The sequence below is a fragment of the Carex rostrata genome, chromosome 20 (genome assembly GCF_964058835.1).
Source record: "Carex rostrata chromosome 20, lpCarRost1.2, whole genome shotgun sequence".
In the NCBI taxonomy this organism is placed as follows: domain Eukaryota; kingdom Viridiplantae; phylum Streptophyta; class Magnoliopsida; order Poales; family Cyperaceae; genus Carex; species Carex rostrata.
The window spans coordinates 4,403,964-4,431,451 of NC_135937.1; the positions used below are offsets into that span (position 1 = coordinate 4,403,964).

Sequence of the window (27,488 nt, forward strand, 5' to 3'; positions counted from 1 at the left end):
GACCCATGCATCCATGTTTCGGCTTTTTTTTTTTAAGTGGATGTTGATTGTTAATAAAAGTATTCTGCATGATTTTGTTAATCTGTTACTGTACTTTGTTGCTACGAATTCTTTCTCTAGTTGTATAATATCGTTGGGCGGCATTAAAATCGAATCCCTATCTCTCAGTACTGTACTATTAGTAATTCTACCCTCCGTACCTATGGATCCGAATTCATTAAAATCAGGGGCTATTTTTAATTTTTCCTGTTTCTTGGATTTGGTGAAATTCAAGGCTTAAGGCCCACGGGCCTATCTTCTCAATAGCTGTAAAGCCTTATTTATCCGTAATATAATCAAAACAGAGAACAAATAAAAAGGGCAAAACTTGTCTTAATTTCTTATTTGACACGATGTGCCGCATGTCGGTACACTTCGGCCCCGTTCGGCAATATGAATTAAGAATTAAGGGGTGAAAGATTAAGAGCTTAAAGAGTTCATGTTCGATAAGTGAAAAATTAAGATAAAAGATGAATTATATATAGAAAAAGTCTATTTTATTATGTAACAAAAGACAAAGATCAATATATCCCCATTCTAGATTGTTATATATCATTATTGATTGATAACGGTAGTTGATTCATTATTTTTCAAAATATATTGCATTTATAAATTAAAGACACAAGTTTATTAAAAGAATGGAAAAATGAACTAAATTAATTTTTTCTTTATGCTTACAAGGCTCGTGTGCCAAAATTACATTTCTTTAATTGATTTTTTTTTTAAACCTTGCTATTTCTATTAGTTGATATCAGTAGTCCACGAATAACTGGTACACTAAATTAACACACTAGATTACATTTCTTTAATTGAAAACAAGGTGAAGCACATAACACTTGAGCTAGATATATAACATTACAATATAAAAAATGACACATATTCAAGGTTTATTTCTCATTTTTAATTGAAATTTGTCACAATTTTTAACATCTATAGTAACAAATAGCACATAGATATACCAGCAAGCACATAGATAACAAATAGCACATCTATGGTAATTATTTAGGCTCTCCTGTTACAATCCATTGTCTAATCGTTTGGATTGTTTTAATGTACTAGCTGCTGCTTCAGCTTAGCAATTTTTAAGATTTAGGTAGCTTAGTAATTTTTAAGATTTAGGTTGTTTAATTTTAATTAAATGCAATTTAGTTGTATGGATTCTCTGTAATGCTACTTTCAACTAGTTAATGCATGTTGCCTACGGGCTTATTCCTAAAAAAAACAGCAAATAGCATCGAAAAGCAACTTATACCAACAATACATCAACAACTAGATATATATCCCTGATCTGTACCGGCAAGGGTGTTTCTTTTGCAATCAAATTCAACTATAAAAAATAATCCAATATAAACATGAATGGGAATTAGGCACATTTCTGATTTGGTACAAATTAAAATAATCAATCTGAGAAATTTGTTTTTATTTTCAAATACTAAAACATGTATTACTCTGAGAAAAAATCAAAGTAAATTTGACCCCTACCTACTAAACTCAATATTATATCACAGGGACTTGAGATCCATACCGGTTTTTTAAAGGATGAGAAGCTAAGTAAACTCAGAGAATGAAATGAGATAACCATCAGCATTGATTATAGCATAAAGGGGGCTAAATTGTAAGTTTGAGGTGGGATGGAGGTGGGATTCTTGTTAGTTCAAATTTGCTTAAAATGAACCATTTTATGGGATCGAATTTATATGCAAGACATTCATCTTTATTTTTCTCTACTACCCATTACTCACTACCCAGTTTACGCTGAAGTCTGTCTGAGATCTTTGTAAATACCAAAATTTATAGTTCTTATGCGAATATGAACAATTAATAGTAGGTGACAGACGAAATTGAAGAGAGGCCAAAACAAATAAATCACGCTGCTATAGGAATGCGAAATTGAAATGCATACCTATCAAGAGAGGTGTTAATAGAGAGAGCGTGTCGACAAGAATAATCGTATGGTGTTGGATTTCAAAGTTATTAGCTGGAGAGCCGTCAATTTGTGTTGGAGAGAGCGAAATTTTTTCTTTCTCGCGTCTAAGAATTCGTTCCCGCCTCAATGAAAGAAATGATGGGAGATGAATTAAAAATGAAAAGGGCCTTAAGGAGGTCAGATTTTAAGAGTATAATTGTTCATAAAATATGCACTTTTTGTCTTAAGGAGGTTTTTAAGGAAGCTAAAATCTTAAGGAAGAAATACCTAGGATTTAGATTCTGTGCTAAGGAAGAGAACTTAATCTTGCTTGAGGAGCACTATTCAGACATATTAACATGGATTAAGAGATAAAGGAGCCTTAAGAAAGCTAAATTTTGTTCAGCCGAATAGCACCGAATTCATGCACAAATAAATGTTGTTGGGAACAAATGAATAACATACAATTGTGGATATAGCTAATAGATAGTGTAGTGATCTACCCAAGTCATTCCAAAAATCTACATTACTTTCTCTGCCTACTTATAACTAACACTCATTTGTCCTATATATACTCTTTTACTTGTGTATTTCTTTCCATAAATGAGAGAAACTCATTTGATTCCCTAAAGTATAATACTTGTATTTCACTATTGTTTTCCACAAGTTATGATATAAACTATTTTTAATTTCTACCACCATTTAAGTAATAATGTTGTATTCATATGCTCTAAATTTAGTACTCCCAACCCATCATTATTTTTAGGTGTGCACACTGTTTGCCAATTTACTAAATAATAAGTTTTTCTATTTAAATCAGCCTCCTGCCAGAGAAACTTTTTTCTAATCCCATCTACATATTTAAGTACCTTTTAAGGTATTATGTATAAAGATAGAGTGTATATAGGCACCGCAGAAAGCACTGTATTTACAAGAGTAGTCCTACCATCAAAAGAAATCAATCTACCTTTCCAATCATGTAACTTTTTTTTTTTTTGTAAATTTATCCACTATGAACTCCAGTCAGGACAATTCATTTTACTGTCTAAGAGAGGTAAATCTAAATATTTTAAAGGGAAAGAACCTATACTATTCATCTAAATATTGCTGCTAACTCTGCCCCCTCCTCTCTATTTATAGGTAACAATTCTGTTTTTGAAGATTGATCCTAATGTTCGATGTAGCTTCAAGAGATATCATTGTCCACCAAATTTAATTGCTAGAGAAATTTTGTTAGGAGCTCTTACGGATCAACAGTAATATTTAATGGTTGATTAATTTACAAGTAGTATGGGTGAGTCTCGCCCTTAAGAAATTTCATCAATGCCACCACGAAAAATATTTTAAGAAATGGTTACGGGTATTTGTGCCAGGATCCTTTTTCATTTGTTGGCCGAGTTTAAATTTATTATATGATATTACCTCTTTGTATATTGATAAGAAATAATGTGGCAAAGTTCTTATGTTATTGTTATTGTTATTGTTATTGTGTATATTGATTCCGGTACATGTGTCATATATATGATAAATAATACACGTGGCGGATTAATGTCCCGGATAAATTTAGGGGTGTAATAAATACTCTAGTTAATTTAACTTGAAACCATTTTTTTTAACATGGAATTCTTTTATAAATATTAAAAATGAATATTCGAAATTAAAAACAACATATTCTGATAATTATTATTTTTTCTACTCATATGGTTCCTCGCCTCCTCCCAACCTAATCTTTTTAAGGCATTTTATTTTTTTGGCCCTCTTTTCTTACACAAAACAAGAGAGAATTAGAAATGTGGCTTTCGTATATTAAATAGATGCTGACTTTTACGTTCAAACAAATAAATCGCATTCTCATATAATCATCTTAAGTTTTGGTAAAGTGGGTTATTATATTTCTTATTGGTACATGTAAATTTTTTTTTTTTACGGTCTCACACCTATAATATACATATTTACTTATTGGCATAATCTAGCAGATATGCTAATCTAATTTGACATAAAAAATAATTGTGCACGTTTTAAGTTGGAATTCGACATTAAGAAAAAAAATTGCATTTAAAGAGAAGAAGGAGAAATAAACTTTCTATGATGTATCATGCATGTTTTGTTTTTTCTCTTGATTAAATATTTCACGAATTATGTAAACGGCACTATTTGTTATTGTCCTATATACAGATTGAGTAAAAAATGGTTCTCAAAATCCATCTCTATCTTCCAATAAAAATTTGATAAAAACATGATTTTAGTAATTATATTTATGATTTTCATAGTGTTTGAATCTTGCAATTAGATATCAGAGATAATCAACCTAAATTATATTATGAAATGTCTACTTGTTAATATATCCATATGTCAATTTTGAATGAAAAATAATTCGAAAATAATTCTAATGAAAAAAAGAAAGTAGAAAATCAATAAAAATAAAAATAAACAAGTCTGGGTTAAATGAAATTTGACCAAGTTCAAAAGAGAACAAGAAAATAGAAGGCAAGAGATTATGATTTGAAATCATACAAGAGAATATTTACAATACCTTTGTCGAAGTTTGGATGGTGACCCCAGTGGGGTTGCGGTAGATTTAGAGAGCAGGGGGGCGTTTGTTAGTAGTTCCTAGAGAGAGGTTGGATTGAAGGTTGGATCCGAATGAGGTAGATAAAAAGTAATTTCAGAATTTAATATTCTGAAAATCAGGGACTTAGTGGGCTGGTGCATACCAGTCAAGGGTGCATAATTACTGTGCATCATTAATTACTCTAGAGTTGTAATTTTGTATGAATATTGATGATATATATTTGATGCAGTTTGCCAATGGCATTCAAAACGAAATAAGGAGCTGATATTTGAATTTGCTAACAAAGAAAAGCAACTGGTCAAATTGAAATTGTAATGTTTGGATAAGTGGGAATTTTATTAGCTATTTGTGTAACCGTTTCATATTATATTTACATTATTTCAAAAATGCAGTGTGGTTTCATTTTCTTTTATTATTTGTAATGCTGAATTTCCAACTTTGGACCCATGCATCGATGTTTCCTTTTTTTTGTTCCAAGTGGATATTGATTGCTAATAATTTTCTTCTGCATGAATATTTTGCTGTACTTTATTGCTAAGAAATCTTTTTGTAATTCTATAATATCGTTGGGTTACATATATGAAGAAATTTTAGTCGAGCAATTTTTTTTTTTGTGGGACCTGCCTTGCATACATTGAAGATTTTTGTTACTGCCAGATTGAAATAACGGTCGAATCTCATTTTTGTTACTGCCAGTACTTTCTTTTTCTTACTTCTTGGGCTTGGTGAAATTCAAGGCCCACGGGCCTATCCACTCAAAAAAATGTAAAGCCCAATTTATCCGTAACATTTTCAAAACAGAGAACAAAAATTCCCTGCAAAGTGAGGAAAGGCCGAAGGTTGTCTTAAATAGTTAAATTACTTGTTTGACACGATACACCACGTGTCGGTACAGTACACCAGGCCTCTTGACATGGCACGACACGTTTCTAATATATCATTTTTTTTTTCTTTTGAAAATGATGGCTTAAGAGGTAAATAGATTGTCTTGACTCACAACATTAAGGGCGTGTTTCAGACGGAGGAAGGGAAAGAGAAAATCACTGTGGAAGGGAGACGCTCACTCCAGATTGAACCTGCCCGACGGTTTTCCCTGCTCCAGAAGAGAAGAACCAGAGAGGGAGCAGAGGTAAAAAGGTACTGTTCGAAGGGGAGAGTGTAACTGCGTAGCGTTGATTTTTGACGAATTTTATCACCTCCGATTTAGGGTGTAAAATCACTGTTTGAGAGGTAGTGTCCCCTTTGAACTCTTCATTCCCTTCCCTTTAATGAGACAGTTACCCTCCGTTTATGGAGCACGTCCTAAGGGGAGCTAATTCCTTATGTCAAAGGTGAATTTTATGTTATACTTAATGCACCTCTAATTGAACAAAAACTGAAATTTAAATTGCAATTGAAAGTAAATAGATGAGTTTAGAGAAATTTGACACGCGAGATGTTAACGGAGTTCGGCAAAACAAAGGCCTACGTCTCCGGGGCTTCGCAACCTTGAGTGGTGCGCCTTTCTATTACCCAATACGAAAGGATTACAACTTGTGAACCGTTGAGCCCTTACACACCAAGCGGGAAGTCAAACGACCAACTCAAAGAGATGAGAACAAGGTCTCTTAGTTCAAGCTACTCAAGAGAAACACTCAATAGATCACTCTAACCTAATCTAATTTGAGATTAGTGAAGTGTGTTTGAGGTTGTTTGAGGAATTTTGAAGTTTTAAGCTCTCACAACAATGGAGTAGGCTAAGCTCTCAGAAAATTGCTTTTTAGAAGATTAGGGTCGGCTGAGATAGTTTAGGAAGAAAGCTCAATCCCCTATTTATAGAGTCAGCTCAAAACTGAGCTAAATAAGCTAAAACGTTACAACGTTTTCCCTTTGCGATTTTTAGGTTTACAGATTGATTGACAGCTCAGTTTAAATGCTCAAAAACGTTACAACGTTTATAAAACGTTACATAACGTTTTGTTCTGTAAAATCTTGATCAAAGACAGATTTTTTTGAAGAACAAATTTAATTAAAATGTTACAACGTTTGGTGAAAACGTTATAACGTTTTAGGACTCTTGTACAACTGGATTTCATAGTCCCTCAGCATCCTTAAAACGTTACAACGGTTGTGAAAACCGTTATAACGTTTTAGAGGATTTGTACAGCTGAATTTCGTAGTCCTTTAACATCCTTAAAATGTTATAACGTTTTATGTTTGCATCTGAGTCTGTTCAATCTTTTACTTAGTGTTTTTGACAGGAGTAAAACGTTATAACGTTTTACAAACGTTACTTAACGTTTTCTTATGTAAAAACAGCCTCAAACATGCTTTACTAATTATTAAATATTGCAATTTACATTCTTGACGAATATCTTCATGATTTCTTCAGTCCAAGTATTCTACATTGCAATTCCAATTCTTCTTGAATCTACATAATCTCAAAGTAGAAGAAATCGTAAAATTTAATAATTATATGTTTTTGCAAATTAGTCAAATAAACGTAAAAGATTATTGTACGAACAACATTTTACACCAGTTAAAAGTGAAACCTAGTGTATCCAAACTAATTGTAAATCAGATAAAAGTGAATCATAACATGCTTAGAGTAAATTTTAACTAGTCGATAGTAATTTACCTTTGATTGATTAAAAATTCGAAAATAAATCTGCTGTTATTCCGATCCTTGTTGTTGATATTGGTTGAGATTTGTGTATGAAAAAAGTTTTTTCATTGAGATTTATGTATAGATAAATATAAACAATTGAGATTGGAATAACATATTTGTTATTCCTCGAGAATAACAGCAGATTTATTTTCTAAAAATTCACCTTTTTCATGTTAGATTTGATCTTAAAATTCACTTTGAGCTTGTGAAAGTTCTATCTTGTGTGTCTTAATTTTCAACTCGTAAGAGAAAATTTGAACGGAAAAATTTGTCGGAACATCATCAGAATTGAAAATTCATTTTGGATGTGTTAGTGTTTTTCTTGTGTGTCTTGATATATAAATTTTCAAAGGATTGATATGATTTATAATTCATTTTGGATATGTTAGTGTTCCACTTGTATGTTTAAATATATATATTTTTTTAAAGTTAATGGCTTTAAATGTACACTACCAATTTTATTGATAAAAAACGGACTTACAACAAGTCAAATAACTCTACTTTCTAGATCTAAACTCATTTATTATCATAAAATCATATAAACTATTATAATCAACTAATCATATTTATCTATTCTAAAAAAACACTCTATTATCTCTTTCTCCATCTTTATCTATGACCGCAGGGGCGGAACTAGAATATTGAGATGACGGGGGCTAGGAAACAAATAGTAGTGTAATTTTATTTTATAGAGGGGGCTAAAAGTATTAATACATATAAAAACTATAAAATTCAATGGACAAAATTACAAATTTTCAATGGATGGGGGTAGCTAAGCCTCCTTTTGAAACCATTACCTTCCGCCCCTGTATGACCGGATCCGCTTTCGTCTGATAGCCGTTGCGCTCCGATGGCCGAATTTGTCGCGCTCCGATCAAGATAGGGGTAAAGGCTCTACACTTTGAGCTCCGATGAAACTATGCTCTCGGCTCCGATCGGCTTTGCTCGACTCGGCTCTCTTTCTTCTCCCTCATTCTCTTCTCTAGATAAGGAGATAGAGACAAGAGAGAGAAGGATATGATTTAAAATTTTAAAGTACAAATATGATTTAAGATTCATTTTGAATGTGTTATTGTCACTCTTGCGTGTCTTACTATATAATACCTCGAAGCACAGTGAGAAATTCATTAGAGCACCACTGAAAAGTTGTCCAAAATTACTACTATAATTTATTAGGGAAATGGTAGATTTAGAATTTTTATACATGTTAGGATTTATCTTGAAATCGTTAAAATTAGCTAGGACGTAAGAAGTTCGATTGTTTAAAATATTTGTTGGTAAAAAAAAAAAATGAATTCACATATCTGAGATATCTAGGCCTAAAGATATGAGTTGATCTCCGAAAAATCTAAACCGTTCAAATTTTTATTGCACGGATCTCAAAGCAACGATTAATATTGCATCCCTAAGTCCAGAATAGGCTCCCAATTGATTATAAACATGTATAAAAAATAATAAAGAATTGCTAATAATGCCGGTTGGTTAAGTGAACTTATCACTAACAAATCTAGAAGTTATTATTAAGCATTGACGTCATGTTATATTATTAATGAACAAATTCGAGACAACCATTTCAATGAAATTGTCGTCAGTCTGCAGAAAAGTCTTTCTTTGCGTGATGTATGTCTTTAATTTAAAACAAGTTGATAGTCACAAGTCACAACTCACAACAACCAACATTTTATTAAGTAAACTGAATAAACATGGGCCATAAACGGAATCACGGGTGATTTGATGACCATCAGATCAAATTCAGTTTTGTACTTAATCAAGATATGTGTTGATGATTTTAAGTTTCATACGAATCAAGTACACACAATTCTCAATACAAATTGAACAGCTCCAACTAGATAACAGACTAAATTTAATTTGATGTTTATCGAACCATCTCCTCCTTTGAGGTCTATGTCTCGATTTTTGCATGACCATTTAACCACAACCGTCAACCTCAATCATGATGGCCTATTTTTTTTTTAAAAAAATTGAGGTCTCGGTTGTACAACCGAAATTAGACTGTTCGTTATTTAATGCAATCCGCGTTAAGGAAAAAAAAATATATTTTTTCTTAAGATTTGTCATGTGTAATTGTAAATTCTCAATTTAGCCACACAAATGAAACAACGAAGACTTTTTTGTTCAGATAAAGTTGGAATTTAATTTGTTAATTATTTATAAAGAACTTTTCAGTCAGATATGAAACATACGATCTCTCAAGCTAATAATTTTTTAGCTATTGGATTAAAGGTAAAAAAAAAAAAAGTTACACAAATACGGAGACGTGAACTGAAAATGTGATCTATGATAATCAGGTTGTCCTCCTGGTTTTTTTTAATTCAAATTGACCTTTTTCTCTTTTTTTTTCCTCCATTATTGGAACTTGCTCTTTTATTAGCTCGTCCATTTACATTATTTTTGTTATTGATGAACTTGAAAAGTTCAAAATCTTACATTTATTTGCAAGATCGTTCATAAGCAGGAATTTTTTTTTTCGAAGATCAATATCAATTCGAATTTCATTAGTGTAAATTATTGACGCGATGATGTAGGCGATAAAAATGCATCATCCTTGCAAACCAAAAAAAAAAAAGGAAATTAATAAACGATGTTACGATAATAAAAGAAACATGGATGCATTTAGTTCCATATCTTCCCATTCTGCACTTTTCTTTAGCTCGAGGCACCACTCAATAATATCAAGAAATTTAAGATCCGAGAAATAAAAAATGAGAGCTGAAATGTCTCAAATTTTTTTTTTTTTACTTCTGTCCTTCCTTTTATTTTTTAAATATTTAATAACAAAAATTTTAAAATTTGTGTTAAATTAAAATTATGATGATCGTTGTCATTTTCTGTATATGCCAGGGTTCTAAATAGCTAATTATAGCTACGTAATAGTTGCACTATAGCTTTTTTCGGATCTCAAAAGCTATAACATTATTAACCGCTTTCATTTTGTAATGATTCTAATAGATAGCTATGGTTGTGTTATAGCTTTTTTGGACCTTAAAAGCTATAGTACTATAATCGCTATTTAGAACCTTGGTATATGCACATAAAACTTATTAATTTTTTTACATAAATCAATAAGTTGAAAAATCATTATCCATAAATTATTCACATCAATGTGTTTTTCACTTTTTTTGTAAACTATTGATAACAATCAAAACAAAGTTATGAGTTTGAAATTCTTTGTTGTAATAACAACGATATTAAATAGTTTGGTGGTTTGACCTTTACTATAAAAAATAAAATAAAAAATGTCATATTATTTTATATGTGCATAGAAAATATAAAATAGATTATATCTGATAATTTTATTTCAATATTTAATTTTTAAAATTTAATTTATTATAGTTTTAAAAATTGAGTCATAATAAAAGCAAAAAAAAAAACATTTAAACTCTTCTTGAAATAAAATATGTGCAACGAACTGGGACCGCAGGAATGTTAATTTAAAGGTTGGCCGCAAAAAATCAAAGACTGTCACGTCGCTGAGTTCTAGAGGATTTGGTGGATAATTGACAATTTGATTCCAAAGCAAGTCGGATCACCTACCGGTCTACCCCCATTCAACCTGCGCCATTACCAACAAAACATTCCTTTTTAAATTAAATCCCGATGGTTAGTTTAATATAATCTCATGCCATGTTTCAGAACGAACCCTTCCAAATATTGATAATTGAATAATAATTCGTATCATCTGCCTTAACTAAAAAAATATTCATTTGAGTTAATGTATCTGGACTGTTCGATCCGTTTTAAGATTCGTGCGGATTAAATTCACACTAATATTAAAGGACCCTTTGAATTATAAGCTGTGACGGAATTGATTCCTTTTAAAATTAGATGATTGAGATGCATTAACTCAAAAGATGTTTTTTTTTTAGTTTAGGCAGACAATGCAGACTCATTGAATAGTGTTCTTGAGGAGTTCCTGCCTATGTATAGATATTTTCTTAAAAATGTTATTGCATTCCTAAATTTATGCTATCACTTTTCAAACCATTATTTTTGAGAGAAGAGAAAAAAAACCATTTTATCTCTCATTTTTATCTAAAAAAATAAATTATAAATATTACTTCGAGTTGTTTTTTTAATTGTTGACAATGAAAAGTTATTTTTATTAAGTTTTGGAAATAATATTATAGAAAGAAGCACAACGTACTACATGAAATAGAAATTATAATAAAATATATATATAGAGAGAGAGGGGACAATGGTGAGTTGCGAAGTAAAGCGGCTATTTTACTTCACACTCATATTGTACAATTTTGAAGTTCAAAACGTCGATCCGAACCATTCAACATGATCTTCATATTGAAATGTGCTTGGAGACCAAATTTTATATTTTTTGGAATTTATTTACTATTTATTAAGCCACTTTGAAAATAACCGATCCGGTGGTCCAATTTTTTTTACTGTTTTTACTGTTCACCCGGATTTTCAGATTTTCAAAGTGGTTTAATAAATAGTAAAAAAATGTAAAATTTAGTTTCTAAGCATATTTTATTATGAAGAACATGTTGAGCGGTTCGGATCGATGTTTTGAACTTTAAAAATGAAGATATTGCGTAGAGTATAAACGTGTTTTACTTCGCAACTCACCGTAGTCCGTCTCTCTCTCTATATATATTATTGTTAATTTTTTGGAATTAGATCATAGTCGCATAGACTAGAGTGGAAAAAATGTACCGTGTTGTGACTAATACATCGTGATTTTGGTCTTATGCTGTGTCGTACCGTGACCAAGTTAATTTTTCACGTGCCGTGCCGTGATCAAAATGTCAAGGGGTAGCCATGGTACGCAAATGGTCACGCTGTGCCCAAACGTGCCATGCCAAAACGTGATTCGCGTGACCATTTGATCATAATTTAGGTTAGTTTATTCAAAATTCACTATTTGATCAATATCTAATGGTCCTAATTACACGTGACTCGCGTGACCATCTGCCGTGTCGTACCAAAGTTTCAAAAGATTATCAAGTCACGCGAATAATCATGGCACGGAACACGCGAGTCATGATACATAACCAGTGTAGTAATATTCGGTCTATTCAGTCGAATATTCCTATTCGGTCGTAATCCAAATAGAAAATCTATATTCGGTCCGAATATGCGGTTCAAAGCATATTACAGGTTTAAAGTATATTAACAGTGATAAAAATACCGCTTTATAGTATATTAACAATGGTTTATACCACATATTACCGGTTTAAAGTATATTAACGATTTAGAGTATATTAACAGTAATAAAAATACCGATTTAGAGTATATTAACAGTGGTTTATACCACATATTACAGTATATTAGTTTATATATATATATGAATTTTCATTTAAAATTTGCATATATAAGTCCGCATAAAAATCTGCATATGCGGCTACATACTGCATATAAACCGAATATTAAAATACTGCATGTAACTGACACATGTAACGTACCATTCCGTACTGTAACCGTGCCATTATGTAACGGAACCGACTCCGCCGTGTTATTTTTCTCACTCTAATATGACTGCAGACCTCGGTAAAACATATCAAATTAAATCACATACTATACATATTTTACGTTTCAGTCCTTCTAATCTAAATTTTTTAGTTCCATATCTGAACGTATACTTCCACTACATACGCAAGTTGTAGTTATATAGAAAAATTCGTTTCTGCAACAAATCCACTTTCCAAAAAGGTTAAAACAAAGCAAAATATTCCTCCAGCTCTTTTTCTTTAACCCGCCAAAATAAAACATAAACTAATTGGCTAGTTTGTCTCTCGGCTAGTCAGCGACCACCACTGTTCTTTCACTAATTAACTGTTAAAGGTCAGAGTAATTAAAATTAAGTATTGCTCCAACTCCAATTGTTCTAATTTCTAAGCATGCGCCACCTGCTTATAAAATTGGCGAGTGGCATGGGATATATGATATATCCACAGCATCATTTTATTTCCTACCCTTCGATTTTGACCTGACGACTTCAGTCTCTCTACATAGGATGATAGGACCATAGGAGAGATCTCTCTGATGAGATCACAGCCGTCGGATTGAAATGCTGCTACCGCGCCGTCTGGTAGCGAGGAATGACAGCGAATGTTTCTTAATAAAAAAGAGAGAGCGAATGTGAAACGAAACCAGATCTCTGTTACTGTTACTGTTGTTGTCACTTGTCAGTGGGACCGAAAGGCACGAGATACGATCATACGAGTCCAAATATTTTAGAAATTATTAGCAACCAAAATTCCAAAACCACCTACACCAAATCTTGAAAATTGAAATACCAAGCATAAACATAAGATTTAGATAAGATGGCACTGTAGAAGATTAGATCTGCTGCCAACTCAATTGTTGTCAATTTCTCGGGTCTATTCTCGCGGCCTAGTCTTTGTCGGGAAGAAATCAAGGTGACGAGCTTGGTTCAAAGGGAAAGGTCGCTTCTCTACATTAGACAAGGAAAGTGCCATTTTTACATAGCTACTATATATAATTGGGTGATGCGGCTCTGTAAAGGAGACAATAGAGGTAGCATCTCAGTTTGCTCTCTCTCTTTTTTTTTTGGGAAATAGATATACTGGATTGAATGAGAGATCGATTTTTTTTTTTTTTTTTAGAGGTTGGTAGTATTTTTGTTGAATACTGGGGCTTTACGATTCTGTAAGAATATTGTCCTTCCTGGACTTACAAGGCATCGTTTGAGTTGGCTGTTGTCGAATTTTTATTTTATCTGGCAAAATTTGTTGCTTTTTTTCTATTGCATGGATCTTTGAGCAGGATTTAGTTTCTCTCTGTCTCTCTTTCTCTTGGTGTGTACAATTTTCAATCATCGTGCCCAGTTGGTGGTTGCGTATAAAGGATTATCGCGTGTAAGGAACTAGAGTATATGTGTAATGATTTATATTTGTTCCCTTTCTTTAACAAGTTGTGAAATTTATAGTTTTCCTTTGTTTGCTTGTATGTTTGATTGATAAAATCAACCTTGCGCTTCACCACTTCCTAAAATTTGCTGCGACAAAATATTGTCGTCTATTTACAATTTTACAAACATTTATCTCCTTGGGATCGTGTAGCTGTTTTGGTTCGATCTTAATTTGGTTTTTAAGCTCAAATTGTGTCACACGATAATCAAGTTCTTAATATGTATACTTTTTTCTTGTTAAACCATATTTTACAAAACATATGCACATATAGGGAACCATCTTAAATTGTAAAGCAAAATAGACAAGAGACTATGCTTTAATTGTGCAAATTTATTAGAGTCGGCGTCATAATTTTTGTGTAAAAGTATTTTTGGTATTTGCTTAAATTCCAAGCAAAGATAATCTATCCGATAAACAGTGACGTGGCTGTCATATATTTAAAAAATAATATCCTGATTATGCACATATATATGCGTGCTAGAACCTATGTTTAAAGCATAATCTCTGTATTATAAAGGTAAATTTGCAATACAACCCAATCTTTTTTTTGCTGTGACTAGTTAACTTTTTGCTTTCCTCTCTTTTATTCTTACTCAATTTTTCTTTTCCTAAATTTTGATTTGCACAGGATTGTACCAGCGGCATGGGAAAGACACTTTTGTTATCTCTTCTATTTTGTATATTTACCGGGATTTTATCTCAGGATAACAGCGATGTAGCAGTAATTATAAGTGGGTCTTCTTTACTTGGAGAAACAAATGAGGATTTTGTGTGTGCTACAATTGATTGGTGGCCCCCGGAAAAGTGTAATTACAACCAATGCCCCTGGGGCCAAGCTTCTGTTCTAAACTTGGTAAGTTGTATTATTAGTTCCATTTCAATGGCATGTTTTACATATATTTAAGAAAACCAGCTTGCAGTATTCTTTTAAAAAATGGTCAATTGATATTTTATTGTTTTATCTTTCATAACAGGACTTGAAAAATCCTACCCTTGCTAAAGCCATTGCAGGTGCTGTATAACTGTTATTATTTTATATCTTCAATTTATTTTATTTCAAATTTTTTTTCTTTTCTTGTATAGTTATTTACAAAGGGCAAACACCTGATATGGTACAACTTTTTATGGCAGCTTTTGCTTCACTTCGTATAAGAGTAGGGGGCTCTTTGCAGGACCAAGTCGAATATGAAACATCAAATTCGGAGCACCAATGTACTGGTTTCCAAAAATCGTCCAGCGGTTTGTTTGGATTTTCTCATGGGTGTCTCAGCATGAAAAGATGGGATGAACTCAACGATTTGTTCTTAAAAACTGGGTACAATAATTACCAGTTGTAATGGTCTTTCCTGTCTTTTGGTGAATAAGCAAGAGCAAACCTAAAATGAACAAGAGATTTCCAAAATTGAGAGAATGTAACATGAGTGAGGCTATGGTACTATGCATAGCGCAGATTGGTTCATATTATAGATCAATATCTTTGTTTTTAAAGTTCAAACAGTCGATCTAAACCATTCAACATGATCACCATTTGAAAATGTACTTTCAGACTAAATTTTTACATTTTTTAGAATTTTTTTTTTTTACTATTTTTTCAGAGAGGTAGAAAATTCTACTTTTGAATGGTCTAGAATTTTTGGATCAAGTGGTTTTCTTCCTATCTGAAAATCTAAAAAATGTAAAATTTGATCTACAAGTACAATATGATAAGGAGATTATGTTGAACAGCTCAGATCATCTGTTAAAACTTTGAAAATAGAGATATTGATCCATAGTACAGACCACTATGCGCTATGCATAGTAGCATATGTATATTGTGTATTTGGTCATATGGTATTGGTACCTAAAAAATCACAAGCGTGTTACTTATTGGGGCTTAAATAAGTAACAAAACATTAAGATCAAGAAAAGAGAAAAAACAGAAAGAAAATAAATAAAAAGCCAAAAGAACTTGTATCTAGCCCCAACTTGTTAAATATGCCTGGTATATACAAAACCAAGACTTGAGAGTTTGTGTTTTATATTTTGCAGAGCAGTTATGACATTTGGGCTTAACGCGCTTAAGGGGAGGCATCTAGTTCGAAAGGGAAAATGGAGTGGTGCATGGAACCAAACCAATGCACGGGATTTTATTAAATATACCATCACCAAAAATTACCCTGTTGATTCTTGGGAATTCGGTAAAATTTACAAGATTTCAAAATTAGTGTTTTTTTTTCCCTACAAACTGAAGTGTTCATGAATTATAAGATCAAAACGGGTTTAGGTCGAATATGCAATATTGTAAGCCACATATAATCTTCAAATTACATATATGTTGGAGAATATTGTTTTTGCTTGTATGAATAAATGCCTGTCATTTAATTTGAACAAAATTACCCTTTGTTTTTTTTTTCACAAAGTAGTTCATTTCTGAAATCTGGAAATTTTGATGAGCAGTTATTTTCGTATTTACTTATTACCATCTTTAGATTTCATCTGACATCTGGAAATTTTGGTGGCTGTAATAATGTCTTATTTTATAGGGCAAGTATTGATGGGGACGGTACAATGTATACTGCATTATTCCCTGAAGAAGGGTGTTCTTTATGAAGTGTATTCCTGTAAATAATTTACTGTTTTCACAAATTTTAGGAAATGAGTTGAGCGGCAGTGGTGTTGGTGCAAGTGTTGGGGCTGAGCAATACGGAAAAGACGTAATTACCCTTAGAACCTTGCTGAATGAATTGTACAAAAATTCCAAAATAAAACCACTATTAGTAGCTCCAGGAGGCTTCTATGAACAGAAATGGTACGCACAGCTTCTCCAGGTTTCTGGTGTCAGTGCCATTGATGCTGTAACACATCATGTTTACAATCTCGGAGGAGGTGAGTTCAAAATTCTACTTTTGTTTTAAGTCTGCTATTGCTATATTTCCTCAAGAGTTAGGATCTCTTGGCATCTAAAAACACTGCATGTTGACAGTCCTGACCATTGTCCCAAAATAGAGAGTGAAATATTTTGTATGCAATTAATATGGTTTACATATCATGCATATGAAAAATGATGGGATTTTTTTACTTTTATCTTCATGAAATGGTTAAATTTTTAATGGTCTACATTAAATAAGCTTTGATAGATTATCGTGTGATATTCAAATTGAATGGGATCTTATATGTAAAATATCTTTACACTCAACAAGCATTAGAACTTATCTTGTAGTTTGGAATTTCTGTGACTTGATTTAAAAAAGAAATAGTCAAGTTAAAGCACCACCAAGTGACCATTCTTTTCATAAAAGCATTACTCAAATAAAATTGTGCCACTACATAGGTGTCGCCAATGTGTGTGTTACTTGCCCCACTACACAGTAAGCCCACAAGTATATGATTTCGGCATAAATAAATAAAAATAAATTTATTTCAAAAACGAACCATTGGGATCAGCTGTTCATTTTATTTTGTTAATTTATTTTATTTTTCATATTGTCTCCTAGGTGATGATCCGCACTTAGCAAGCAGGATACTGGATCCATATTACTTGAATCGTTTTTCAGACACATTTAGAGATCTTGCACTAACTATCCAGAGACATGGCCCATGGAGCAATGCATGGGTTGGCGAGGGTGGTGGTGCCTACAACAGTGGGTCCCGCCTCATCTCCAATTCTTTCCTTAACAGCTTTTGGTAATCTCTACTTCTATAACATGTGCTCTGAAAATTTCATGTATGCCCTTGTAAAACGAAATCTCTTATATTCCTCAGTAAAACATGTGATAAAGCAAATGATGAAGCAATTTTTATACAGGACTGTGCACGAATTGCTCCTAATATATTATTCTTTGTTGGTTCTGACTAATAAAATAGGTACTTGGATCAACTAGGATTATCTGCTAAGTATAACACAAAGGTGTATTGTAGACAGAGCTTAATTGGTGGGAATTACGGTCTTCTCGACACTGAAACTTTCATCCCTAATCCTGATTATTACAGGTAACTTTTGTTTCAATGAACCAATTTTATTGCTTCTTTGTTTCAATGACTCCGGTTGGGTTTCATTTCAAGCCTACCCCAACTTGTTTGGGACTAAAGGCTTTGTTGTCATTGTTATTGTTGCTGTTGTTTTAATCCACCTTCAAGTTATGTGACTGTGACAAGCTCATTATTTTTATTCTCTTACAGTGCTTTGCTGTGGCATCAACTAATGGGAAAGGGTGTTCTTTCTCTTGACATTAGTGGCTCTCCATATTTACGTGCCTATGCTCATTGTACCAAGAACAAGGTTACCGTTTTCTGTTTTTCACATTAAGTATTATAATTACTCCTTTTGGATACACTACAAACTATGCTATTGTTGCACCTTCTGCTACAATTTTTGGTCTTGTGCGGTCTAATTTACAAATTTTGCAAACATGTGTCAATGTTTCTAATACGTGGGACCTGTTAAGAGGATAATATTTGCTTGGTGTTGGAAAAGAGAAGGCTCATATTTGGAAAGGGCAAGTTCTTAAATTGAATTAATCTACCTTTCGCATCACTTATCTAACAGTTGGTTGTCATAAAACACAAGTCTTACATTGTGGATTGTGCACTGCAAAATACTGAATAACTTTCAAATGGGATATCTGTTGAGGGCAATTTTTAGAAACGACCCTAAATTTGATTCAACATTTATGTATCTTTGAATAATCATTTTTTTTTTAAATTAATAAGCAGGAAGGTGTAACAGTTCTCTTGCTCAACCTCAACCAATCTACCACATTCACTGTAACGGTACAAAATGACATAAATGCTGACATGGCCGACGGGTTTGGCATAGAGAGGGATAATTTCTTCTTGCATAGTCTGAAGCGAACGGTTTTGTGGGTTGGTAGCAAAGCTTCTGATGGGTCTGAAATGAGAGAAGAATACCGCCTAACAGCTAAAGATAACAAAAAACTTAGTAGAACAATGCTTCTAAACGGAGATCCTTTGGAGATGAATGAGGGAGAGGTACCGCCCTTAAATCCTGTTCTTGTACCAGTTAATTCGCCAATATATGTCTCACCTTTGTCTATTGCTTTTGTTGTTTTTCCTAATTTTGAGGCGAAAGCTTGCAATAGTTAAATGCAGATATCAAATTGGCTCTCCTAGTGTGTTTTCGTATATAGTCAATTCATGATATAAGGTGTTTATTTAACAGGGGTTTGTAGTTTGACCATAGCTGGTCCTGTAAGCTGTTTTTGTTTTCATAAGAGAATAATAAGATCAGAAAAAAGGAAAAAAGGTAGCATAATTAGCCCACGTCTTTTGTATAATATCATGTGCCCTTTGATGTGTATAATAGCTGGTGAACAAAAAATGGCACGCCGTGTCGGATTCCGTCTCGGAATGGCACGGCATGTGATGGGCATGTTATGGCACACGTCTATCACATGATGTGACTTGTATGTCGCTTGACATGTCCTTTTGTATGACATGCTTTCTTTCAGCAAAAAAATGACATGACACATCACTCGAATTAGTTTTAAGTCTTGACACATCACGTGTTAGTCTAGAAACTTTTCAATATTTTTCACAATTTATGAACTTTAAATATTGTTTTCCATCAGCAATTCAAAATTCAGAAGAAAAAAAAATTTAATATTTTTTAACATGAATAACAGTTTCCAACATTTTTTTCTCAATTTACAATATTTTGCAAATCTTCCAAATTTTTGACATTTTTCTTAAATATTTTCAATTACAATTTAAAATTTGACAATTAGTACAGTCTAGCATATGTAATAAATTTGACTAAATGTGATGTGTTATAGATGTGGCATATCTTTTTTTCACTAACTTTGACACGTCATGTTAAATAAAAAAATATCTTTGTCATGTCAGGTGCAGACGTGCTTAAGTTACTACTTGTAACATCACATTACATATTTACAACACTAGTAATAGTACCAGCACTGCATGTGTATGCACACAAATAAAATACTTTATTTTTTACTTCGAAATCTGCAATTTAAATAATTAAACAATATGAGTGACAGAGTGAGGCTATGGTACTACGTGTAGCACATAATAGTCTACACTATAAATCAATATCTTCATTTTTAAAATCCAAACAACCAAAATCAATATCTTCATTTTTAAAATCCAAACAACCAATTTTAAACTGTTCAATATGATTTATATATAAAAATATACTTATAAATTAAATTTTATATTTTTAGAGTTTTTTAGAAAGATAGAAAATTACTTGATCTAAAATATTTTAGATTATTTGAAAGTAGTGATTCTCTACATATCTAAAAAAATAGTGAAGATTCTAAAACTATAAAAATTTAGTGAACAAGTACATTTCATATGAAGATCAAGTTGAACCATTCAAATCAACTATTAAAACTTTAGAAACAGAAATAATCTGTAGTACGGACCAATCTGCACTATGCATAGCCTCATAGCCTCATGTATGAAAGAATAAAGCCAACTTCAATAGAGTTCATTAAAAAAATATCAGAACTCGTTGGGTCAATTTCGAACTATAAATCCTGTATATTTTGATCTGCTATACGAGTCAATGTTTGTAGCGTTTTGAGTTCATTCTGTTTAAAAAAGACAAACAAGAGGTTGAAATATATATTATTATTTTTAAATAGATTTTCGATAAATAAAATTTGTGTAAAACAAACTTAAAAATAATTGAACTTGTCTTTGGTTACAAAGTATATCAAAAAGAACTGCTGAATTCGTTAATTTAAAATTAGATCCAGTGATTTTTGAAGTTAAAGTCGAAACCATGAAAAAAAAATATCTGCACATCTATTATCTTAAAAAGAGTAAGAAAACTTGGAATGATAAATACAAGGAGCGCCAAAAAAGCATGAGAGCAAAAACATGAAAAGAATTATCTGCACATTTAATATCTTATTTCTAGTAACAGATATCCTAAATCCAATGTTCCCCTAACATGTTGCATGGGGAGTGCCTATCACACTTCGTATCTCCATTCTGTCTAAACAAATGATGAATAGAGAAGGCCAAAAAACATAACTCGTACAATAAAGAATCAAATGAAAGAGTAAAGAAAAAAAAAATAACCAAAATAGAAAAGAACAAACAGAAAGAGGCGTGTGAAAGAACCCTCTGAAGAGCGCCTTTAGACAACCCCCAATTATAGTACTCTCCTGATCCTGTGAATCTGCTCATATTGCTCTCTATGTAGCTAAATCTCCGACCGTTGACATTTACACCAAAATAGGCATTTGCTATTTTTACAAAAAAGGAGGTGCTGCTATATGGCAATTGGACCTCCAAAGAACAAATGATATCAGTATTGAGACCTCCAGAGAAAGAATGGAATCAATATCGTATTTCTATTATCGGGGCTCTAGTATATGGCAATTTCTGATGAATTCATTGGAGTAGTTTACATGCTTAGTCCAGAAAGGTTGGAGGTGGTGAAAAGCAATATCAAGCCAGGGCTTGGATTGGCCGTTGTAGTGTATCACTGCCGCCTTTCTGACACTGCTTAAGTCTGTTTTTTCTTGGTAGCCTAACCCTAACATGTGCCATGATGCATCAATGGGATGGATGTGGCCCCGGAATGCTATCAAAGCAGGTGGTAGTGTGCCAAGTTTCCATAGTGTGAAGTTTGACTTCAGATTCTGCATTCAAATTGACAATCAAACACACATGAGAATTCATTAATGGTTGTCATTAGTTAATAATACCATTGTGTTTAGTCCCAGATCAAACTGGTATTTACCTGGTATTTACAGGTAAATAGATTTTGAAAAATGTCCATGAAATAACATAACTCAATCTTGATGTTCTCCATCAAGCCTCCTGTCAAACCTGGTGTCACTACCATACCGAACCAACCCAAAATAAAAGGTCTCTTTTGATGGTAACTTCCTTAATTTGATATATCTTTTATTTAATTCAATTCATATTTTGTTTGTTTTCCGAAAGGTCCGCAAATGAGCAAGTATTTAAAATTAGGCACCAAACATCATACTTTATAACTGATCGGGCTTTTAATGTACATACTTATCATACTACCACAAAACATTGAAACATCATGTAATAAGGAAGGAGGTATTTTGAGCACCTTTCAAATTAAATCACAAGGGAAAGGGAAAATGCTGCATATAACATCTCTTTCCAGTTTTGTATGATTATAAATGATATTTTACTGTATTAAAGAACATAGAATATATTCAAGATACCTCTCTGATCCAATAATGGAAGGTCTCTCTAATATTTGTCTTTCTCCAAGCACTCAAATCGAACACATTCATGCCATAAGCCCAGGCACACTCCTTAGGATCAAATTTGTTATTGATAAGAGGATGCGAGAAATTGAAGTAATTCCTGAATCGTTTCGACATGACCCAACTATCTTCACCACGGCACGTCTCGACTGCCCCATTGACCTTTCCAGAGAGGTCTATATCCCACAATGGCGCCAGGTCCTGCTGCACCACTACATCATCATCTAGGAATACTACCTTGTTGAGGGCAGGAAATAGCTGCAAAGTTTTGGTTATATATAGCACTATGTTAGCAACACCCTATGAGTGATACTTTATAGGGGAACAATAGAACACAATTATCCGAAGTAGCATTGTCCTAGTACATTGTTTTTTTATCCCTTTTGCTATACTTTCTTGTTCTTTCAATCTAATTGTGTTTCCTAATTTTATTAGTTTATTTTCCTAACTTTATTTGTCTACCTAGGTAATCATTTAATTCTTATATCCAGTGGGATTTAAAAAAGACAGACTACATTGTATGCATCTTGATAAATAAGCAGTTTCATTTGGGAAATATGTCCATGTCTGCCCACAAAATTGGATAGATAGTAATTACTCTTCAATTTTTGCGAAGGATACAATATTATTTGGTTTATTTACAACTGACAAAGAACAAGTATTCCATTTCCATAACATTAGTACACCAGATTTAACCCAGAAAATTGCATATGCATTTGAGTTTAAAATTTAGTTTCACTTACCTCCGGAAGGTATATTCGAATATGGTTCAGCAAGGAGATATACTTGGGGCTCCTTGCCTGGAGCTTGGAAGAAAAGACCCTGGGGTTGTCTTCCTTATCCATCCCTGAGATATCCCCATGATATCTGCTCCTCAAATCCCTCTGGCTCTCCATTGCCTCAATAACTGGGACGTTCTCTCTAGTCAACCAGTCAAACTGGTGCACTCCTTTCACCTCCACAATCGCCGACCCCAGGGAATTTAAAGCAAACCACGAATGCATCCCTGGGTATGTCTTTTTGTCAGTTATGATATGCAACACCACCTTACTAGGGTTCAAGGATGCTTTGACAAGCGATGTGGCAACAACTGAGGCAGCAAGAATGTTATCAGTTGGGAGAACAAAGTGGTGACGTGAGTTGTCAGTCAATAGGGGGACCTTTTCGGGGGGAGGAAGCTGCCTCCTAGCATGAGCATTGGAGGAGTACTCATCAGTTAAGCGTAACGAAAGGCAGTAGATGCCTTTTGGGAGAGAGATAGCAGCATAGTGCTTGTGGAGCTGTTCAGCCAGTCGGGCTTTCTTTATCTCTTTATCCATGTTATCCATCTGAATTTGTTATTGGAAGTAGTATGTAAAGATAAGGTCTAGAAAAGGGAAACTTTCATGTTTAACCATAAAAAACTCTTATACACCACTTACTACAGCTGATTTAACGTAAAAAATATCAGACAACCTCAAATTTGTCAATAGTTCCTCTAAATAAGCAAAAAAAAAAATCTATAGTTCTCGTTCAATTAAATAATCTTGAATAGTTAAAATGTTTGGATGAAATTTCCTCATTTGAATAGAAGACGTGATGTTTTGAGGTTTAAAAAGAGAATGCAAATATTTTTCTTCTAAAAGTACTTTCTTCATTATACGTGACATATCCTGTGATTTTTCAGAATTAAAGAAATTATAGCGCGCTTTTATCAGGGATATTCATGGCATCTTGGCAAGCTAGAAAAGCCTTGCTTCATTATGACCACGATACATTTCCATGGCAAATAAACCTAAATGTGTATATAGCAAAGAGGGCTACAACTCTCAGGTATCATCTAATATAAATGTGTATATAGTAAGAAACAGTACCATAGCCTTTAATCTAAGTGCAAATGTCTTTGCATCATATTTGTTACTTTTCACATCAGCCACAAATTCATGGTATGAATCTGGAATCTTCCATCCAGATGGGACTTCTTCTGATTTTGCTCGATCTAGCATCTTATATAAATCCTTCACAACTCTCTGAGCAAAGAAAAAGAAAACATAAAAATAATGACAGAATGAAATCCATATTGATTGCAAAAATTGCGAATTAACTTAAGAGTTGTAGTTAGACATTTTACCGTTGAACCATCATCGACTCTGACAAGAAAGCTTGGACCTAATCTCCTACCTAAACAATCTGGAAACAAAATATAAAATAATAATTAATAATAGAGTGTTTACACAATGTTATCATAACCAAAAACATCAAGCTCATCTCCGTAACCAAAGTATATGAGACTCTACTCGTGTTTCCATATTTATTAAAAACCCATTTGGAAATTAGAAGGTAGATGTAAACTTACAGTGCAATATGACAAAACTATAACTGAGTTGTTTTAAAATTTTCCTAGACCTGTATAACAGTATGTACTACAAAGAACTTTCTATATAGCTTTTATATTGTCATTAGGTTAAGACTACCTGCCTGCAGTGTTTAATAATGGAAATCGCATTTGGTAAATGACATGGGTAGCAAATGACAAAACCACTAAATTCCTTGTTTGATACCCATTATGTCATTTGTTGTAATTGAGAAGCTAACGTTGGTGTACATTCCAGTAAATGAAATAGGTATTTTTCTTTCAATTAGTCCGAAGGGAACAGAATTCCAGCTACATTGAACAAAAAAAACCAAGAACATCAAAGAACTAGAACCATAATTTTACTACAAATATTGTTTGGTTCAAAAACAAGATCCTAATTGGTATTAGACTACAATTCTAGCTTAATTGTTCAAACAAAAATTAGAATGCAGCTTCATATGGTTCGTATTCCAATAGGAGTAAAAATCAAATTGAAATCCCAGTTCAAAATTCCCTAATCCATGGAACAGAATCTGAAATACCAATTCCAATTCAGACCAATCGTTCTAATCAGATCCATCACATTGCCGAAAAATCTAAGAGAAACAGATCTAAATCTGAATCAATACTCACCTAGAGAGGAGCACTTATTGAAGCCTTCTAGAGTCATGATCGCTGTCAGAATAAAGACGAAAGGCAACAAACACGCCAGCGCCAGCACGGTGTAGAACAGGGTTCGGTATGAGACATGGCGCGCGGCTGCGCCTTTTACCTTAGTCAAATCTAAACCGAACCCATTATTGCTAGAAATCGTGATGCTTCTCATGCTAGGGGACAGCCGGATCTGCATCCTCGCGCCACCGCCACGTCGACCCTCCCGTGCTACCGCCACGTGTCAATCGAAAGAACAATAAGAAGTTCAGTGGGATTTTTCCAAAGGCCACAACCCCACGCCCAGAAAAATGGAGACAGAAATGGTATTTGATCTTTCAGCCGGGTCCTCTGGATCCGGCATTGGGGTTTGGTTTTCTCACGAAGATGGACTGAGCTGTGATTCCTAAAATTTTTAGGGGGTGAGAAAGAAAACTCGCCACGATGCTGAGAAAAATACTAGATAATATTTTTGCTTTTTGGTTGATTTTTTCCTGATATTTTCGATCGGGAGAAAGGAGGGTGATTTTTCCAGCTGCTAGTTAGGAATTCCGGAATTATTTGCTTTTTTTCTCTCACTTTTTTTCCCCTCTCAGTCAAAGGCGTGTATTTTGGGAAACAAGGGGGGAGAAGGGAAGGGGGCCAAGGGGGGAGGAGTTGGCAGATGAAGGGTTGATGATATAATTTCATTTATATTTTACACACATAAATTCGGAAAGGAAGAAAGCTACGTTTAGGCGAGAAATTCTGCATGCTCCCGGTCCATGATTACATGAATTATTAAGGACCATGGGTCCCTTTGTTCAGTAATAAAAAAGGATAGATGAAAGGAAAGTCGGGGAGCAGTTGAGGGGCTAAATGGTGACCTGGAGTTTGACTTTCTGTGTAAGAGCATCTATTTCCCTTCCTGTGGCAGGTTGTTAAACATGGGTCCCCACTAGTAATTTGTACCAAGCACTTATCATTTTAAGGTTTTCTGCGACAGAAACATACATTTATCTGTAAAGAAAAGGTCACACGAAATTAGGAATGTGTGTGGGGCAAATTGATGCGAAAGAATTAATTGGCAAAGATGCACACCTGAGCTAAATTAAATCAATGAGGTTATTATCTTTATCTTGTATTAACTATTAATAAGTGGTTTGACGCAACCCTGTATGAATTTTAGGTGAAGATGATGTGTATTATGCTGTTATTTTATTAGTTGGTGGTCTAATTAGGTCTATAGTTGAATTAAACTAATGACATTATTCTAATGTCTTACAAGTAGCAGACCTCGTGCTACGATTTCTAGAGTACATCAAGAAATTAAATTATTTGTTCCTGCCAGGGACATATATTCCAAGAAAGTGCCTATTTTTATACAGGAAACAAATATCTCAGTATTAATTATTCCCGAAAATAATTTCCAAAATTAACAATGCATTAATTTACGTACCTAATCATTAAATGGTTGGGGAATATATTTAGAATATATATAAAAATTGAAAGGTTGTTGTCGACGTGTCAACGGTGCAAAACCAGTACGCTGGTCAACAATTGATCGAAATTGGTTCGCTGTTTCGTCTCATTTTTGTCGGTCGAATCAAGAGGAAAAGTAAACTAAATGCTCACATTTTTGTCGGTTGATCTCAAGATTGGAAGAGAACAAAACGAAAATGCTCACGTCAGAATTATTTATCGTTAACTTACCTCTGCTGGATGCTCGCGCCATAATTAATTAAATACGCCGAAAATATTATTGTTCTCTGCTGGATGCTTTTGTTTACCTAGTATTTGTAGCTAATAGCGCATTATTTATTCAATAAATAGTACTTATTATTTAATCATTTAGTTCGAAAGTAAATATCTAGATAAATCTAACGAGAAAGTTGGGTTGCCTGTAACTAATATTTATCATTCAAATATGGATTTCGCTTAGCAATTCCGACTCCAATTTCATTTCTTTTAAATTATGGAAATAGGAAAAGTGTATTTCAGATTGAAACCGTATCCTCTAAATAAGTAAAATCTGAATTTTAAATCTAAACGATTTAATCAGATTTAAACTAAATTGGACTAATTTAAAATTCATTGAGCATTTATAAATTTTGTGCTAATTTTAAATGAGCGATTCGAATTCTTTATTGGATAGCTTGAAATTTAAATTACTGTAGATGATATGAATTCATCTGAAATCAGTGTTCACAACCTCAATCTTCATAC

At 33.2% G+C, this 27,488-nt stretch overlaps 2 protein-coding genes across 5 annotated transcripts; one reads left to right on the top strand and one right to left on the bottom strand.

Annotated features, from left to right (window-relative positions):
- The first annotated feature begins 13,288 nt into the window (after positions 1 to 13,288).
- On the top strand, positions 13,289 to 19,212 carry LOC144572274 (heparanase-like protein 1). 4 transcript variants are annotated; one of them, XM_078321771.1, is made up of 10 exons: positions 13,289 to 13,680; positions 14,704 to 14,928; positions 15,050 to 15,086; positions 15,207 to 15,390; positions 16,104 to 16,252; positions 16,707 to 16,940; positions 17,549 to 17,738; positions 17,919 to 18,044; positions 18,234 to 18,333; positions 18,768 to 19,212. In XM_078321771.1, the coding sequence occupies exons 2-10, from the start codon at positions 14,719 to 14,721 to the stop codon at positions 19,155 to 19,157; spliced, it is 1,620 nt and encodes a 539-aa protein (XP_078177897.1). In that variant the 5' UTR covers positions 13,289 to 13,680; positions 14,704 to 14,718; the 3' UTR covers positions 19,158 to 19,212. The 4 variants fall into 4 exon arrangements, with proteins under 4 accessions (XP_078177897.1, XP_078177901.1, XP_078177899.1 ...); XM_078321775.1 differs by lacking the exon at positions 13,289 to 13,680 and adding an exon at positions 13,884 to 14,021; XM_078321773.1 differs by lacking the exon at positions 13,289 to 13,680 and adding an exon at positions 13,886 to 14,042.
- A 1,695-nt stretch (positions 19,213 to 20,907) lies between these two features.
- On the bottom strand, positions 20,908 to 25,971 carry LOC144572261 (putative galacturonosyltransferase 14). The gene is made up of 6 exons (XM_078321752.1): positions 25,266 to 25,971; positions 24,408 to 24,466; positions 24,151 to 24,306; positions 23,041 to 23,625; positions 22,253 to 22,555; positions 20,908 to 21,688 (listed from the first exon to the last, which is right to left on the bottom strand). The coding sequence occupies exons 1-6, from the start codon at positions 25,480 to 25,482 to the stop codon at positions 21,401 to 21,403; spliced, it is 1,608 nt and encodes a 535-aa protein (XP_078177878.1). The 5' UTR covers positions 25,483 to 25,971; the 3' UTR covers positions 20,908 to 21,400.
- Positions 25,972 to 27,488: the final 1,517 nt, after the last annotated feature.

Coding starts and splice junctions, on each gene's coding strand:
- LOC144572274 (XM_078321771.1), top strand. CDS start 14,719: ATGGGAAAGACACTTTTGTTATCTCTTCTATTTTGTATATTTACCGGG. Junction 15,087..15,206: donor CCTTGCTAAAGCCATTGCAG/GTGCTGTATAAC, acceptor TTTTTATGGCAG/CTTTTGCTTCACTTCGTATA. Junction 18,045..18,233: donor CCTAATCCTGATTATTACAG/GTAACTTTTGTT, acceptor ATTCTCTTACAG/TGCTTTGCTGTGGCATCAAC.
- LOC144572261 (XM_078321752.1), bottom strand. CDS start 25,482: ATGCAGATCCGGCTGTCCCCTAGCATGAGAAGCATCACGATTTCTAGC. Junction 24,467..25,265: donor CAATAAGTGCTCCTCTCTAG/GTGAGTATTGAT, acceptor TTTTGTTTCCAG/ATTGTTTAGGTAGGAGATTA. Junction 21,689..22,252: donor TCCATTATTGGATCAGAGAG/GTATCTTGAATA, acceptor ATTTGAATGCAG/AATCTGAAGTCAAACTTCAC.